The 19014-nt window shown below is 44.4% G+C and overlaps 1 protein-coding gene across 1 annotated transcript in view; it reads right to left on the bottom strand.

Moving 5' to 3' along the window:
• Positions 1-6297: 6297 nt before the first annotated feature.
• The window catches only part of CD247 (CD247 molecule), a gene marked incomplete at its 5' end in the record, with an annotated part of 52616 nt that continues 39899 nt past the window's right edge, over positions 6298-19014 (bottom strand). The window contains 7 exon segments of the mRNA XM_062614686.1: positions 6298-7386; positions 8871-8912; positions 10814-10870; positions 11841-11876; positions 12538-12621; positions 14024-14077; positions 15000-15106. Coding sequence (XP_062470670.1) covers positions 7321-7386; positions 8871-8912; positions 10814-10870; positions 11841-11876; positions 12538-12621; positions 14024-14077; positions 15000-15106 — 446 coding nt within the window.

Raw genomic sequence — 19014 nt, 5'->3', positions numbered from 1 at the left:
ATTTGCACTGGAATTACAAATTGTTTAACTGTGGGAGAAAAGACACCTTTTAGTTGAGTTGACAAATAAGGTCAGCATGTAGAACGTATCGCGTACTCCTCTTCTGACCATATTCCTAAAACCAAAGCAACTACTGGGCTTTGTCTTGGGGCTGCTCTTAGCTCTGGCAATGATACACTGCTAGGAACTGTCTGTAACTGGAATTATCTGGGCTCCCTCCCTCACTTACTCTTTCCTCTCTCGCTCCTTGTTCCTTCCCCCATCTTCCCTCAGCAAAAGGTAGCACCACAAAGCTCTGAGAACAATACCTGTGGGTAGCAGTTTGCTTCTGGCACCTTCATAAAATACCTCAACATAGCTTAGCATTGTCGCAGAACTGGTTTTAAACTGAAAAAATCAGAAGAGAAAAGCAAACTTTATAAATAGTAGAGATAATTCTAGCTGTAGAATTTAGCTGAACTGATGTTTATGATTGATAAACATGATTATGCTGTATGTATTTGAGATCCTGTTTATAGGTTACAACTTTATAGGGTCGGGTGGGTGTGGGTGGATGTTGGGGGCAGAGAAGGGGGTTGACTGTGTTAGAAGGAAAATGTTTGCTCCTGAATTTTTTTCCTTGTATCTGTCTTGCCAAAGGAAACATTTTGTCGCTCCTGCGTTTGGGATTGTTGTTTGGTTGGTTTATCTGTGGTCTAATCTGCAGCGCAGCACGTGGTGGCATGCAGGTTACTGATTGGGTTGCTGTTCAGGGTCGTTTCGAGTGTGCGCACACTTCCCTCCCTCTTGGCCTTTCCTTGCCCTTTTCTGGGATCTAAAGATGAGGCAATGCATATCTGGGAGGCTCAGGGGAAAGAAGATGGCTGTACTGGGTTAGAATCAACCTAGGTGGTGTAAATCCATTTCAGTTAGTTAAGTTGCTCCAGAGCCGAGCTGGATCCGTTGCGTTTGACTTTGGGGAGGGAGAAGAATGGTTGTCGCATCTTAATCTATCTGGGAGAGCAAAAGTGAAACAGGTTCCTTTTATCCCCTTTGTCTTGTTACTGAATGTAGGGCTTGTAGTGCTTGATAATAGGTGGAAAACTTAAACACTTCCTTTCTCTAATAGCAATGCTAATCCTGTCTAGACCAAAAAATATGAAAGAAAAAACCAAACTGAAAAGTGAAAGCTAACCTGCTCCTAACACTTGGCTGGTATGCCAGAAAGGGTGGAAATACTGACACAGACGTTGGAGAGGAGTTTTGAGCCAATTGTTGGCGAGGGAGTGGGTCCTTTTCCTGGCGTATGTCTTGATGTTGCCATGGGAGTAGCAGAAGAGCGAGTGGTTATTGCCTTGGGAGGGCGTTGCAGCCCCCTCAATCTGGACTCCAAGGCTCCCTTCTCATTTCCCTTCAAAGTGGATGGAATGGGAGGAGAAGGGAGGGGTGTGCATGGATGTGTGTGCAGGTGCATGTGTGCGCCTGGCTGTGTGTGTTGGTCAGGAGAGGTGGGTTTCCAAAGGAGCTCAACTAGACTAGGGCGGGCAAATTGCCAGTGGCCTCATAGGGAACCAAAGGCACTGATAAGTTGTCAGCTCTGCTGTTCTCAGAGCGGGTAAGAGGAAAAGCTGGGTGGGGTGGTTTTGAGCTTTGGGTCAGTGTCCCTTCCTGTAAGGACCTTGTTTCTTGTGGGTGCTCCCGCCTTTGCTGCGCAGAGTTGCTATGGCTCTGTGGTGACAAATGGTGTGGGGACTTGCCCAGTGCTGCAGGTCTGAGGCTGATGTTGGGATATAGTCAGGGAAAACTGTTTCTTTCCTTCAAATGTGGAAGCAGTGTAGTCCAAGGTCAGAGTCTGTTCAAAAGCTTTTGTATATGGTCTTTCTCTTATGGGAGGGACCTTGAAGACTCCTTTCTTTGCTCCCCAAAGTAGCCTTGTACATGTTCATGTATCGTGCTGTTGGGCTGGGTTGTTTTATCAGTGAGCTCTTGTGAAGAAAGGGAGGAAGGAAGGGGGAGAGGTGGGTTGTCCAGCTACTCTTCCTCCGGACACCAGTTGGGTTGCAGAACTTCACTGAAAGCTTTACTAATAGAATTGTTGTTCTGACATTATGTAAAAGTGGTATTAATATTGTGTGACTTTTCAAAGAGCTAGTTAGATTTATAGATAGGTAGTAGGGATTTTGAAGAAATGACTTCTCAAAGAAAAGAGCACTTGGAACAAAAGAAGTGGAAAACAAAGTGTGCTTTAAGGAAAACAAATCTGAGGAAGGAAATGAAACAGCTTGTGGGAGGCGAGGGAAGATGATACCCTTTGGCGTTCCTTAGTGCTGCTGAGGCTCAGCCCCAGAACTGGAACATACCCCCTCTGCCTTATTTCATCTCTCTACCAATCAGGACATTGTTAAGTAGCTCAGAACAAAAAGTTGATCTGTCTTAAAGCTGTGTTGGTCTGCTGGTGTATATTCACTGGTAGAGCTTTACATAAAACCAGGAGATACTTAATTTATCACGTTAGCATCCCCTTTCCTCCCCAAATTCTCTCATCTGTTGTAGGCCCCACTTCAGGATTTGTACTGCCTTTGCTGAATTGTATAGCAGCAGCTACTTAAGCCCTGTTCCCTGAATGTGGTAGTGTTCTGTGCAGATGAAGCTGGCATGTTGCAGTGCTCTAGAAATCTGAAATGATTAAAACAGAAGGAATCCCAAGACCATGGCAATGGCATGCCAAGGGGCAAACCATGCAGATTGCACAACCCCCTTGAGTGAGAGCACCCGTGACACTGTCCTGAGAACAGGGCAGTTGAGACAAACCCATTAGTTCTTCCCCCATTCAACTCTCCACGTGTCGGCCTCTGTGACCCCGGTGCTTCCTGCACCTGAGTGAGTCTGAGGGGAAAGCGCAATGCGAACGACTTGGAGATCAGCGCCGCTCCCTGCAAGTTCTGGAGAGTCAGCATGGGCCTCCGTGTGAAGCAGGAAGGGAAGGGATAGCTGCAGAGCTGCCAGTGGGTGGTTTGCAGGGTCTGGAGCAGCTCTGGTCCCCACGGGTGCCTTGCATGCCAGCCGTCTATGGGAAGGACCTGGGCAGTGGTAGCTGCTTCATTCCCACCGGTGCTATTGTTCCATTTCCTTCCTCTGTGGTAGTATCTAAGGCTAGGTGTGAATAGGTGTGGGGTGTTTATCCGCCACAGGTACAGGAGCTGTCGTATACCTCATTTCTAACTCGTAACTGAGTAACTTGCTTTAACTTTCTCCAAACCCTACAGAGTTGCCAAGTCTGCCGTCCCTCCTTTGATTAACACAGAACTCTGGCCTATAGCACCCCGTGACCTGCAACCTGAGGAGTGACCCCCTAACACCTCTGAATGTTGCTGCTTAAAAGCTACTGCAAAGTGAGGGCAAATTGCAATTGTATCTTTATTTCCTTTGGTTACAAGGGGTCCTCCTGATTAGTCTGTGAATATCCACCCTCTTCCCTCCAGTGTCCGCAGAAAAAGGCTGCCCGCGCTGCCTTTCCCATGCTGGGGCAGCAGGGCTGCACTGAGCTCCAGGGCTTGGAGGCGTGCTCAGCCCAGTGCTGTGTACATGCTACTCACTTTTTAACGTGACCAAAAAAAAAAAACAAAAACAAAAAAACAAAGGAAAAAGAAAAATGTTTAATTTTCTTCTTTATTATTTGACAATCCTGTATTCCTTTCCCTGCTCCCCAACCTGGCCAGAAGCTGCATCCTTAACCTGATCCATCTTTATCTGAATGTAGTTTCCCTACCCCCATGGGAAAGAGAAGCTTTGTCAGGTCACGGAGGCTGCTATAAGGCGGGAGGGGGAGGTTTCTTTGTTTTGTTTTGTTCTGTTCTTTTAAAATTTCCAGCCAAAACCAAAGATTTCCTAATGATTGTATAAACTCAAAACAAACAAACAAACCAAAGACAAAGGGCGTCTTCGGCACCAAGCCCACCTGTGAGGCTGGGCCTGGCTGGGGCAATGGTCTCTGAGTTCTGGCCAGGGGCTACCCCAGGTGAGGGGATGCTGCCCTGGGCCAGCCTCCAGAATGCCCTGGGTGCAAATTCATGGACCCAGGTGCCGGGAGAGTGCAGCCTTGGGCTTCACAGGTGGGTTGAGGAGCTGAAGACTTGGGTGCAGGATTGGCTGCTCTGCTGGGTGCTTTAACCCTCTGGGGGCTGGGTGATGTTGATTAATACACGCTGAGGTGCACTTCTGAGCTTCCCCCCCTCCCCCTGTCATTGCTTGGAAGAGGCTGTCCTGTGTGAGAAATCCCTGAAAGAAGGAAAAGCAGCTTTTAATTTCTCCTCTAGTTCCTTTTTTCTAGATTTCTTTTCTTTTTGCAGCACCACTGTGCAACTATGCATTGTATTTCTCAACCTTTTATGCTAGGTAGATGCCTATGACTTTTTAACTTTTGGGGGGGGTGCAAATGGAGGAACTTTTTACATGGATCTTTTTAATCTCAGTTGATTGGGGGGTGTTTGGTTCTAGGGTCATACAAGCTCTATCCCAAAGCAAAATCCAAATGTTAATATTATTAGCCTGATGCAGATACCAAAGATAATTTCTTTCCTGCAGAACCTTAGACTTGTGTATTAAGTACAATTACCCAGCACTTGCATTAGTCTAACCTCAGTAATTCCAAAGCTTAGATGTATATTTTGGTATATTTCTGGGATATTAAAGAATTGTTGTTTAAATTCTTGTTTGTTTCAGTGTAATGCTCTTAAAGTCATAGCATGGAGAAAACTGAACTTGTCCTATTCTTAGTAGTTTGAAATAATAGTATTTTTGTATGTTTTGGGTGTGTCTATGTATGTATTAACAGTTTTCACTGCCTAGGTGTTCATAAATAAATAAATACAACAACTAAGAGTTTTTAAACTGTACATAATATTCCATGAGGAATTTCCACCAGACCACCAATTTGGATCACATTTTCACTGACGGCCACTCCCAACTGGGGTTCTTTCTTTCTTTTTAAAGAGACAGCATGTTCTTTTGTTTTCTCCATTGACCTGAGGGTCTTTCTAAGCGGAAAGGGGTTTTCACTGTTTTAAGGGATGGGCCAAAGAAGAAGTAGCTTAGATTTTTGATTTATAAAACCAATATTTAATACATTAGTTTGTAAACTGACCCTCTGCACAAGGAATGGAGAGTGGAAAACCAAGCCCATTCTTCTAAAGCCAGTAAGGGTTTCCAGAGAGGCAAGGATCTGTGAGTGCCTGTAACACCTAGGCAGTCCCTTTTTGCTTTGTTTCTGCTTAAGACAAACTTTGGGACTTGATGGTTTCACTGTTCTGTGCAGCTGCTTACACTGGCTGGGAGGGTTTCTTTTGCTTGCCCTTCCTCTTACATTGCATCTATGGGTGTCAGGTCAGCAGAACAGTTGAAATGGAAGGCCATGTGTGAGTACCCATCCCCAAGCGCAACCCAAGCCCTTCTTGAGACTGAAATAGGAGTCCCACACATTTCAAAACCTTGCTGATCGCACTAGTGGTGAGAGGGAAGGCAAAATGCTGTCTCTTTATAAAGATGTGCTTTATTATTATATTATTATTTTCCCAGTGGTTGCCTACAGATAGCTGTAGGTATTGAGAGATTGTGTAGACTACAGTAAATCAGAATGAAAAGGTAGATTTTGTGTAGATGCATTTGTCTGCTGTAATTTTTTATATATATTAAACTTACTGTAATTGTACAGTTCATTTCTGTTGTAAACATCATTAAACCATTTTCCAAGTGTTTTAACATACATGCACTTGTTTGTATTTTTTTTAACTTTGCTGGGGGAAGGAAAGCTAAGTCCACTTCTCCCAGTGCATCAAACTGGGCAGCACATTGTTCGGTCATGCTCTTGGGTCTTGTCAAACCAGAGAAGAGCCCTGGTTTCTTTGCACACCACTTGAAGTGTCTGTTGTACTTCTGTGTTATCAATTCCTCTCCTAAAAGAAAACCAGCTTCAGTTCCTTTCTGAAGGCAGAGAGAAGACTCAGCTCATGCCTACCGTGAGTGTCCCCGAAACAACCACTAGATGCTGCTTGATGCGAGTTCCATTTATATATAAAGAGCTTATAGGGAGGTGAGGGGGAAATAACCTTTGAATTTCTTCCCCATTGTTCAGTGGTTGGTATTTTATGACTGCCAAAACTCGTGACCTCTACATCTTGCAAATATGGTTGTTGCCATTTAAAAAAAGAAAGCTATTTTCAGTACTCTTCATTCTTGCATCAAGAACATCGTTAAGTCAGTAGCAACGTTATCATAGCTTGTACCTTTCCCACAGCTCTCCACCACACCTGCACACAGCCAGGTCTTTGACAAACTTTATTAATTCCTCAAAAATACATGATTGAACCGGTATCGCTTTGGAATGACAGCTGCAGTGCTTTTAGAGGTAAGTTGGTGATGGACTGGTTTGGAAACTGCATTTACAGTGGCTTTTGTACAGTTTTGGTTGGCTGGAAGTGATAATTTGGGGCTGGTTTTGACATGACAGTTCCCAGCCCAATCCTTGCAAGGGGAACCTGGTCTGCAGTGATAGGTAAAGCCCTTCAGCCAAATGGGATTCTCCAGGGTGAGTTTTCCTGACTTTTGTAATATTACTGTCTTTATACAGGTCTGTTCTCCTGGCTTTGTTGTAACAAGGGATCTTCTGCATTCTGGGAAGTCTTTTATGCAGAGTATCTGGCTCCTGTTTCGCTCCAAGTCCCAGATGAGTGGCAATGCCAGTGCTAGATGTTTTCTTGGACCTTAGTGTGTTTTCTTCACGTTGCAAAGCTGCCATTCAGCTGCTGTCCTTCACTACAGCAATACTGCCTCGCTTTTTACTGTTAAAAAAGTTGTCTTCCACTGAAGCAGTTTTTAAAAGGTAGATTTGAAGCAAGAAGTTTAGCTGGCCTGTGTCAAATAGGCTTAAGATAAATACTACAGGAAATAACTATGGACCTATCTTTACAAGTTCTTTAAATGCACTGAAACCATAATTACACATCTTGATACTCCTGGAAGGTGAGAGCTATGGAAACAGCTGTGTTTAGTAGATGTGGGCTGGTCCCACAACATGAATCTCTCAAAAATCAGCCTAATAACCACTGTTACTGGAATCAACTTTACAGGTATATACATTTTACTAGCTAAAGCCTGTGGTTACGTGGTTCAGGAGGAAAGGGAGAAGGGACTGACCAAGCCTAGCCATACTCTCTCTGCACCAACCAGTAGGTTGTTGCACTGAGAAAACACACAGTGCTTACTGTGGATGGAAAAGGCTGTCCCCCTCCTCTCCCCAAAGCAGGTGGGCATCTTGCACTCTGCCCACCCCTCTGTGACTCCCACTTAGCGGCGGGGTAAAGGCTGCATCTGAAGAGCATCATACGTGTCCTTAGTTGCTGTACTGAGTCCCTGAAAAAGAGAAGAAACAGGTAAGGTGCACATCGACCGCTTCCCTTTCCTAGCTGACTGGTCAGAAACGGGGTGGCTGGGACACTGTAGCATAATACTAATTTTTTTTTTTTCCTGCAGAGGTTTTTACTCATGAGTGACTCCTTAGTCTTTGTATGGTGTCAACAGCCATCCGTTAACCGAAGGCAGGACACATCCTGAGTAACTGTTGTGAGCATATTGACTACAGCAACTCACCCTAACACGTTATGCAGACCTTAAGAGTACATTTTATTTGCATGTAATTGACTATTAAGAGCTAACTGAAGCTAGAGTGAACTTTGCTAACTAAACAACTACCAAATCATGAGCTTTGTTCTCTGGACTTCTTCTCTTTAATTTGGAAGGGAAGTCAGGTGCAATTCTGGGTAAGTTGGCAGCAGGGCTTCAGATCCCTGTGACTCGCAAGAAGCATCCCCTCACAGCCCTTCCTGCGATGCAGCAGATCTACTCCTGCTAGCCTGCTTTGGTGGTGGTGAAGTGAGTGTTAGCACACAGGTTACAGATCCATGTTGCTGCTGTGGAACCAACTCCTGCAAGAGCATGGTGGCAGCAGATGCAGCAGAGCTGCAGGTCACATCAGCCCAGGAGGCTGCCAGAAGTGCAGAGGTAACGGGGGCTTCCAAGAGGAAGTAAGACAGGTAATAAAACTGCTAATAAAACTTCTAGCTAGCCTTCACTCCTCTGCTATGAGTGTTTAGTGGCATATGGGGACATGGATGAGACAGTGCTACTTATCGGCTGCCTGTTACTATCACAGTAGGCAGGTTTTGAAGACAGGTGCCGTTAGCTACAAATATGCCATGTTACAGGAAAACTTCCTGGCATGTGCTGCATCAGAAGCAGATTTTTATATATATTTGATTTTGTCATTTTGAAATGTGAGTGGCAATGTAGAGGCTTCTACAGAAAGTAAAATGCATTTTGGAACAATTAATGCCTGGCAGTCAAAATAAGGCCTTATTGACAGACTCCTTGCCCTCAGTGAGTTGTGTGCACCACTGAACCCTGCCAAGGCACCAAGGTACTGGGAGTGCTGACCCACGTGTGCTCTGTATGTGACTGAGATAGCTCAAAGCTTCCGTGGCTCAGCCTGTGACTGCTGTTCGGCAACCTGAAGGTTTCCATGTACAGCATTAAACAATTAGAAGCAGAAAGGTTACGTGTCACCTGCTGCAGTCAAAAGGTTGTTCTCCATGTGGAAATGGTTCCTAACAGCAGCTAAACAAGTGTTCCTGCCACTTGTATTTAGAACATACAGGCGCTTTACCAAACTACCTGTAGTGTGGGCCTTTGCCCTGAATCTGAGTAACTATCCTCAGAAAGGTGCGCTGAAAGCTCTGCCTCCTCATGCACCTATAGGAGTGCTGTTAGATCTGTAACTACAGGCTGCAATTAAGCCATGAGGACAGATGAGGGGAGCAGTTGCTGGATGTGTTACCTACCTGGTAGACACCATCATTCCCTTTGCCTCGCCGTCTCTGCTGCTTTGGGACAGAAAAAAGCAGCATAGATTTATAGGTGCTTTCCCAGTTACACAAAAGAAAAGAAATCCCTGCCTGCTGCCGTCCCATAGTGAGGGTCACTATGAGCTGTGCTTGGCCTGGACACTCCTCTGCACAGGAGGTGAAGCACCTGCAAAGTCTGGACCAGCCCAAACACACTGCAAGGGCTGTGAAGGAGAAAATAGCAAGGATTGGAAGTAAAAGGAAATTATTTTGTTTTCTGACATATTTTACTGTCATACTGTTATAATGCTGCTATTTCTTTGAATTACTCTATGTATGGAGATCTGGCAGCATTCATATAGCCACTTGTTTTACGAACTGAAGGCACATCTGAAAGAAATGGGGCTGTATTTTTGAGTTGCTGTATGTCAGCTGTTGTCTGAGGGAATCTGCCTTCTATTAGACAGACATTAGTAAGTAAATTCACGAGCACGCATCTTATAAACTCTTCAGATGTTCAAAGGAACCACAGATAAGACTGTCTGAGGACAAAGTCATCCAGGATTCAATAGAACAGGTACTGGGACTGGCATGGTACAAGTCACACACAGAAACAAGGTCACTCAGACCAGGCAGGTACAAAGAAAAACCTTCTCATTGAGCCCACTTGCTGCTGCATTCCCAGGAGTACTGGGAGCTGACAAGCAAGGTGGCTAAGTTGTGGTCCAGGTGAGGACAATGACAGCCAAGCTCAGCCCCTGGCTGGACTCTGGCACATCAAGCCCTTGGCTGTAGCACAGCACTGACCACATCATGAGCACAGGGCAAGGAGCAGTGCCTGCCACAATTGAAACTGCAGCAGCCTGTTAAATGATCACACAACCCAAATGAGGCAAGGGTTCTGGTGATCCCATCCCCTCAGTAATAGAAAAAGTCATAAAAACATGGTGTAACTTTGTAACCCATGGCTCATAAGATGAGCTTGGCTGTGGCACAGAGGCTTTAAAATAGAAAAAGGAGATGGCATTAAATGTCAGTGTTACTTAAGCATTTCTCATCACTAGACTTCATTTTTGAAATGGACCTTTTATGTTTTTCAGGGGTAAATGCAAGTTTATGTATAAAACACTGACATAAAATAGAACCTGTGCAGGTCACATCAATTTTTCGTTTTGCCATAAGCAATGTCTCCAGATGGTTGGTTTTCAACACAAGCTTCCCTCCCCCAGCAGTTTGTGCACAGAGCTAAAACTAGCTATTTGCTGCTAGCCTGAGACTTAACCAATGTGTTCCTTCTTAAACACTGGAGAGTGTAGGTGGAAGGAGAATGTTTCCCCCATTACCTGCTTGAAAACATGCAGAAGGAGGAGGTTGCAAATGATTAGCTGTGCCTACCATTCAGGCCAGCCTCAATAGCCAGAGGGGAAACAATGAACCTCTAGCTCTGAATGTCTCTGGAGGAACATGCTCAACTACTATGAGTTGCTTGGCCACAGATGTTTCACTGCTTGAAACCAGACATTTCCTTCAACTGTTCCTCACCCATCTCATACCCTCTGCCTCTTCAGATGGGGCAGCTGTTAGAAGTATTCTGTCCAAAAGTTGACATGGTTTCCCTTGACATTATTCAATGCACCTGGGGACACTGCCGGAGTATGGGCTGTGTTCTAATGCCAATGGAACCAAGCTTACTATCTGATCTCCACCTTGGTTTGTGGCAGCTCAGTGCTATGGCTACATGTCTTAGTTACTGCTGCATCAAACGTAGTGGTTACTACAGGAAATAGTAACTACTCACAGCTGTGCCTGTAAGTGCTGTGCAACACAAGGACTTTGTTGTGTGAGGCAGATACATGCAGCCAGGGCTACTGCTCTGTAAGGGAGCAGGAATGAAGAATTTTTCATCCCAGTCTTTCATTAGGAAGGAAAGTAGGACTTACCTCACCCTTCATTCCAATTTCACTGTATGCCTCACCCATCTTGTCCATCTGCAGTGACTACAAGCAGAGAAAGGGAAAGAGTCAGTGTGTTATGAGAAAAGCCAAACCAGCTGCTGGTGACTGCATACCACACCTGTGCTTCTGGGGCTGCCTTGCCTTCAGAACTTCACTATATTCCAGAGAAGAAGGGACAGTGGTAGGATTTGACCAAGGTGCATTTGCATAGATGCTATACATGATCACATCTGCTTAGCATATCGATACCACCTCATCTCCAGACACCAAAGTGAATATAAATCAACCCTCCACCAAGTCATTTATCTAGACTAGCACCAGATACTACAGTCAGAGCTCTCCAAAGAAAAGTTTTAAGTAGTATTTGTTTAGGAGAAGAACATAAACATGCAGCTCAGGCCTAGAGAAAAGGGAAATCTAACACTGCAGGGTGAAGGTTAAGAAAGGGGAGCTTTTGCTTTCTTTGTCTGGCAAAGCAGTCCCCAAATACTTGTGCCCAGCTGTGATCAGAGTGGCTGATTCAATAATAAAGCACTGAACACCCAGGAAGACCCAAGTTAAACAAAAGTATTAGCATTTGTGCTCCCTTGCAGCACAGACCACCAATTTAGCCAGAGTTAAATCACTTATATCAAGAGGTGCCTAAGCAGCCGCTCTTAGACACACTGGGATTTGGCTTTTGTCAGACAGCAGCCAGAGAGGCTGGAGAACAAGCAGCATCAGTCACATGGAATGAAGGTTGGTTAGGCAATAATGGCTAACATAAAGGGATCAGCAGGTATCTTGATCCAAATTCTTTTTCCCGTCTGTACAGGCATTCAATGTTTTTCTCACAGAGAAGTGAAACAAATTTTTCTAGCAAAAAGGGGGAGTAGAAGGAAGTCTTTGAAAGCAGCTGCTAAGTTTGAACCAAAGCTGTTATTGGGTAGGGGGAAAAAAGTCTCCTATGACATAACAAGTCCTGTTTCCAGCCGTCCCTCCCTTTCCTCTCCCTCCAACTCTCTCTACTCACAGTGTAGACGGTGTCCTGAGGGTTCTTTCTTCTCTGCTGTAAAACAAAAAAAGAAAGTTGCCCGCACGTTGCAGTACCACCAGCATTCCCCACCACTTTGTATGTGCCTGTGCATTTGTTCAAAGGCACAGCTACAGCTCTGTGGTCAGGCTGTGCCCCTTACAGCCCATCCTGCCTCCACCCATAAGCTCTGGAAAATTAATTTCATTAAAATAATTTATAAAATTGAGTGCTTCTCTGCCCAATCCCAACAGCTGCCACCTGCAGGCAAACCCTACACACTGATGCAGGTTTCCCCTCCCTTCTCCTTTGAAACTGTTGGGCTCTGGCAGAAGACAGTTTTTCTGACTGCTGTACTATTCCATTGACACTTGTCTGGTGGCATCATGTGCAGTGAGCTCTCGTGGAACACCCACTGCTGCCTTCACACAGGAACACCTGCCCTGCTTCACATCCGGCGCGAGGCTGGGTGGCATTTCCTACTCTGGGTGGCTTGCAGCGCTCAGCAAGGGCGAACAGCAAAGGGGAGGAGGAAGTTTTATTCCTGTCCCCACCGTGCTGACAGCCTCGGACTTAGTTACTACATGGATTTTGCCATCCCCTCTCCAGGAAGGCATCACTGCCTGCATGTCGAACAGTGTTAGATGGGAGAAGGAAGGAACCATACTAAAAAGGTGCCTGTGTGAGAGGAAGATACCTGGTGTCTCCCACCCAGCTCAGGGTCTGGACCTCGCTTTGCCCCCAGAACATCATATTCATGTCTGTGCCCTCGAGACAGTTTCTGAAACAAAAAAGGCAAGAGGCAGTGACAGGCATTGTGATCACAAGAAAACAGATACTGACTTAACACAGGAAAAGAAGGGAACACCTTTTGGTATCCAACTTAATGAGTACTATAACTGAGCTCAAAATTCTTTTTATGCCTTAATGCAATTGTCAACAGAAATGTCTCTGACTAAGCCATGGCAGTTAGTGGCCTGTGCAGCATAAAGCACAAGCCATTGTATCAAGAATCTTTCTTTAGTAGAAATGAGCTGAAAATGACAGCACACAATTGGGGAGGACACTGACATTCATGCTTTCTCTCCCACTGGTGGGTGAAGATCCATGAGCTTGAGTTTTCTTGCAAAGTGGCTCATTTAAATTTGCAGCAATAAGCTACAGATATTTTATGCTCAACACATTTCTTAGCTAGGAGAAGTTAGCTTGGAAAAAGGCAAAGAAGAGCTTTCAGGTCAGAATAACACAGCTGACAGTGGTACTGAAAAAGGAATGGGCAACACTTCTTAAACTGAAAAAAAAAACCACACGTTAGCATTCGTACGTTACAGTTAAACTGCAGAATTTGTTACAGGATGTGGCTATGGTCAAAAGCATGAGAGAAAAAATTAAAATCACAAGACAGCTAAACATAGCAAAAATAGCAGTTTAATGCTGCCATGAGTGAACAGTTTAGCTATGAAGGACATTCAGGATATTGTCTCTGTCCTCTTTCACTGCCTAAAAAGCCATCTGATGCTGGCTATGATCAGGGTACAGTGTATGAGGTACAACTCAGGTATGACCTGGTACAACAGGTCTCTGGGCAGGGCAACAGGAAAGCTGAATGGGGACAGCTGGGTTGTGGTGGCTCAGGCTGTGCACACTTCATCATACAAGAGCTACAGTTGCATGAAGTCAGCAACAAAGCATTCCTGGGCATTTGCCTGTTCTCCAGCCCACATCAAACAGCACTGTCAACACCTCTGATTTGTCTGAGGAGCAGCAGTCAGTGAGAGCTGCAAGCCAAATGCAGGGGGCCAGGTGAGAAACTGGGGTGTGCACATCATGTGTAAAAGCCTGGTGGCTACATACACTCTGTCCAACATGCTCTCTCAGGCATGTTGCACAGCGCAGCACACCGAGCAGTGCTTCTGAAATGCTCTGCATTTCTGGTATACTTTCTGCTCAGTGGATCAAATCAGGAACCTACAATCCACGTATTCGTCTAGCATCCAGCCAGGTATGTGGCAACAGTTGCCCTTGCTAGGTTTTATCTTTCCTCCTTGCAATTGCTGTGCTGCACACTTGGGTATAGTCCTTTCATTAGTTGGGTCATCTGGTTCACAGGCAATTCACTCCCTCTAAGTAAGTGCCCCCAAAAGTCTGGGTAGAAGATTTGAAAACAATCAGTAGTTACTTACATTGTACACATCATCCCGGCCTGGTTGCAGCTGATGTTCAGAGGCCTGGCTAAGCTGGAAGAGAAAGTATGCTGTGAGCAGAGACAGTGGCTCCATTCAGTCCTTTCGTACCCTCTCTCCTACAAGTTACTTGCATCAGAAACAGGGCAACCCATAAGCAGCCACCCTAGCTTTTAGGTAGGTTTGTATTTAGGCATAGGATAAACTTGACTTGTTTTTTAAAAACATATTTCTAGTAACTTGATGTTACTCAGTCCACCCCTTTCCTCATGAAAGTGCCATTACTGTCCCTAAGCCTTTGGTGGGACAGCTCCTGTCATATAATTAGCAGAGCTCTCAGAGCATTTACGTATCTGGAAACATACATATATCCATCATGTCATGTCATCTTCTGTGGAAGTGCACTAAAGCCACTAAGTGTCTCCCTAGATGCGAAACAGCTACTGTTGATGTTGATGGTAACGGCAGCCCACCAAGTTGCATCCATCCTGTCCCCCTGACTCCTCTCCTGTGGTTGTTAGGATTATATCATTTTCATCATCACACTCATACTATCAAATGTATCTAACTTCCTGAGACATTTTAATATATCCTTCACAAACTTGGCATTTGTCATGAATTTGCTGCGTATTCCCTCCTCTCTTTCCAGTGACAAAGCAGCAGAAGACACCGTGTCACTCTTAATCAGGCATTTCCCAGATACAATATCCAGAATCTCTGTCTTCATCCATAACCATAGTATCAAAACACTCTCACATACTCTCTTCCCCACCATTCATGAACCTCACGGAAGAACTCCACCAGAGTGCTCAGGTTGGCCCCAGAAAAGGAAGAAATATAAAAAAAATAGAGAGAAAATAGATTTTAAAAAGGTCTTAATCTGAAAGATATACTTCCTCTCCACCCCCACTTTCCAGCTCAGCCCGAATTTTTTACAACCCCAAAGCCAAATGCATCAGTGTTTGGATAGACTGACCTTTGCCTTCACAAACAGAGCTGTTATGATGACTGCATAAATGAAGAGGAATCCATCCAGTAAGTAGCAGAGTCTTGGGTCTGTGAGCCCAAGAACTGGTACAGCATCTGTACAGAGACATCAGATACGTCAAAAAACAAGGTTGCTTATATCACTGGGTGCTTGACAGCATCAATGTGGCTGTGCTGCATAGTGCTTCATCAAAACAGTCGGTATAAGGGCAAATCTGTGCATTTGCAAAGGAAGTGGAAATCTGTATTAGAACCATAGGATTGATTAGGTCAGAAGGGACCACTGCAGGTCCAACGCTCCCTCTAAACAGGCTGTCCAGTACCCTGGTCAGCTGAGTTAGAGTATCTACAAGGACAGAAATGCTCATGACCTCCTTCAACCAATGCAGGACGTTTTATCCTGGGTTTCCCACCCGCAGAGCCTGCATGGAGATCTGCATGGAGATTAACCAAGATCACAGCAAGAAAACCTCACACAAAGCATTTGTTTTCTGGGAAAACCCAGCAGCACCTCCTGCAAGGATTCATTACTGGTCCTGGTTAGGAATTTGTCCAGCAATTAAAACTTGTGCGTGTGTTGTGTGTGTGAGAAAGTGTGTCTGTTTGACAAAAATTCAGTGAAAGTCTTCTTAGGACAAAATTTTGTGTTAAATGTAAAAAGAGACTGATACCACCACAGTTGGCTGGAGAGCTACTGAAATCACTACTCTATTCAGAAGAGGAATTTTAGATGCATCTCTGTAGCTCAGGTTATACACTGTAACCTTAAAGCTGCAGAGTCTTCTCTGTGAGTGTTCTCTTGGTTTAGGGATGCTGGAGACCATTAATCCTGCAAAGAGAACTATGAGCAGGAGAGACAGACATTTAACCTTGGATGTCTGGACACATCCATGAGATACCCATGAGTCATCCTGATGTGCTTTTGGTTTGAGAGGAAGGTTTTAAACCTGAATTCCCTGCACAAGAACCACAACCACAGGCCTCTTTTTGAATGGATTGCCCCTAAAAGATTATTAATTTTTTGTATTTAAGATAAGTATTAAAACTTTCCTGAGGGAGGAAAATCTACCGTTACCCTAACTGAGAGCTCAGTAAAATTGTTACATGGAAGATGTTGATGTTCATTGCATGATGTTAACGCTGCATATGTTTATACCCTGACACATATAGCAGGGCACAGTAATATTGTTGGTCTCCAGCAGCTGAAACTGATGAAACCAGCTTTTCAGTTCATAAACATGTAGTAAGTTCGTAAGTGTCACTAAAAGAAAAATTAAAACAATTCAGGTCAAGCAGCCTATATAACTATAGATCCTATATGCAGTTCTAGGCCCATCCCCAAAGGAAAAGCTGCATTGCACAGTTATTAAAATAAAAAAAAAAAATCACAAATTAATCTGGGATGTGCTTTGTACAAAGAAGTGGAGGGAGTTCAAAAGATAAAGACAAGAATGATCAAGAGCCTGTGAAGCCCTTCACTGAAGATAAATGGAAAAGAGTTGGTACAATTCATCTCCTTCCTAAGGCAAACAAAGTATGGCAATTCTTACTAACCACGAGTGATGGAGGGTAGCTGAACCACCCAGTACAGTGCATGGTGGTGAGTTATCCCAGTGCTGAGAACAGGACCATTCTGCGTACTGCATACTGGTGTTTCTCCCTGCCCTATCAGGCCATGCTGATTATTTCATTAGGAGGATCTTGCAGGTGACATTCAGGCAGTCAGCACTGTGAGGAAGCCTCCTTCACAGAACTGAAGTTAATGGTGATGGCCTGTCGCACTGCTCAATTGCAAGATTTGTATGAAGCATGACTGAAAAGCTGTGCCTGGGTACTTGGTAATGTATTTGTAAATTCTCAAGCAGATGATGATACAATCACTGTTCCTACTGAGAGCCTAACACAACAGAAAAAAATAATTCCCAAACAGGGTATTTGTTTGCTTGGCTGAACCCTGAGCTCACATTCTTCTTTTTTTTTCTGGTTTTGAATCATATGTTTAGAAACAAATCCATGGAAAAAAAAATAAGATTCTAGATTATTTTCCTTCTCCCTCTTCTGTTTCTATGGTATTAAAAAGAAGGTTCAAAGCATTTTATAAACAATAATCTTCACCACTTTATTTTTTTCAGGATTATAAAACCCCATATCTCAGGGGTAAATGAAGACAGAGATTAAGTTACTTGCCCAATGCTGGGTATTAAACCAACAAACTAGCTGAGATTAGCTTCCTAGTGTTTTCCTTCTGAGCAGTCACAGGACAGTATTATATGCCAGAGTTGGTTCAACACAAAACCAGTGTGAATTGCTTTAGGTTTGGTAGCTAAAATGCAGCATTGGGGAAACACAGCTGTAGAGCATCCAGAGGCAATCTGTTTCTAGCAGTAATTAAGCTGCTTTCACACAGTGCAGCAGCCTGGCCTCGAGCTGCATGTGTCCCGAAGCAGAAACACAATGTAAGGAAGGTGAGCAGCCTGACACAGAGCCAGCCAGAGCCAGGAAGCCTGGGGGTATCTGAGATGCTGCTGAGGAAAGCTCTGGGGATCCTGGCCGTGACTCTCCTCTTCCTGTTCCAAAGCAGAGCACATTCACACTGTCATCTCCAGTCCTGTATTTTTCCAGAACTAATAAACTCCCCAGACCAGATGCTCAAGGGGACATAGAGGTATATGTAGGAGAAGTCAAGAATGCAGGGGCTCAGCTGTAGCTCCATGTGAGCTGTGGTTAACCTTGGCTGACTCTGCAGAGCCACCCAAGTGCCTAGGTGGTGCTTATCTGGGGCACTCTGGCCTCCAGTAGCCCAGGCAATGGGTTAAAGCCGTTCAGTGAGGGAAATCCTGCTAGTCGTAGTCCAGCTGCAATGGTTCCTAGAGACATATGTTTTGAGGCAATGATAGAGTCCAATGTTTAGAAACAAACCAAGAAAATTAATTACTTTATGTCTTCTCCTTCCTTAGCATTTTTAATTTCTGTATTCTTAAAAGAAAAAAAAAAGATGTGAAGAACCTTCTCAATAATAACCTTTGCAACAGCTTTCCAGATTAGAAAGTGAGAGAGAGAAAAAGGCAAAACATTCAAGGCCTATTGAAACAAAGGTCAAAGAGATATGAAGCATAATGAATAACTAGCAGTTAAAACAGTTAAAAACAGATAGCATCCATTTATATGAACACAATCACTTTAGGGTTTTAAACTGCTAGAGGAGAGATTGCTGCCTCTTCAACATTTGCACAACACACACAGCCAGAAGCCCAGTCCCTCAGACACCACCAAAACACACTCCCTCCCCCCCCATCAGTCCTGAACATGTTTGGGGGGCTGAGGCTAAGGCTGCACTGCTGCTGTTGATGGTCCTTTCCAACCCTAATCATTCTATGATGTGCTGATGCTGGGAGCTCGGCAGAGCCAACAGGCATGAGGGGAAGTCACATTCAGCTGCCTCATGCAGCGTAAAGCACAAATAATGACCATTTTACTGATAATTCCTACTTTGTTAACCTTACAGTTACCCAGTGCCTACTGCAAGTTACATAACGTCTTTTCATATACCAGTGGTTTACCAGTCCAAATTTCAGCAGTCCAGTAAAGTACAGCAGGGTTTTAAAGCAAGATGTCCAAGTACAGGCACGTGGCACAGATAATGTCAAGTCACAGGCAGCGGGGAAGACAGTTACATTGCATTGTAAATTGATGTCAGGCTTACTGCTTAAATGTGGCTTGGGCAAACAGCATCCCTCTCTCTCCAGACATCAAAAAAGAATTGAGTCACAAGTCAACATCCATGTATGCAAATACACAAGGGCTTATGGATGAGGTCAGAGTGGTGCTCTTGCTCAGGAGGGAAGCAAGCTTTGAAGGAATAACAATTACAAAGTTTGCATTTACTCCTGCTAACCACATGCTCTTACTCAAGTAGCTGCACAGTTACATCCCCCTGTTGCACAGCAGGAACATTTACTCATAGACCAGGATGTTAAGGAAAACCAGAAACAAATTATGCAACC

This window comes from Pezoporus occidentalis, unplaced genomic scaffold, assembly GCF_034315485.1.
Source record: "Pezoporus occidentalis ecotype Australia unplaced genomic scaffold, CSIRO_AGI_Poc_V1 ctg177, whole genome shotgun sequence".
NCBI classification, from domain to species: Eukaryota; Metazoa; Chordata; class Aves; order Psittaciformes; family Psittacidae; genus Pezoporus; species Pezoporus occidentalis.
The sequence above is the reverse complement of the archived record's forward strand: the minus strand, read 5'-3'. Positions and strand labels throughout refer to the sequence as shown.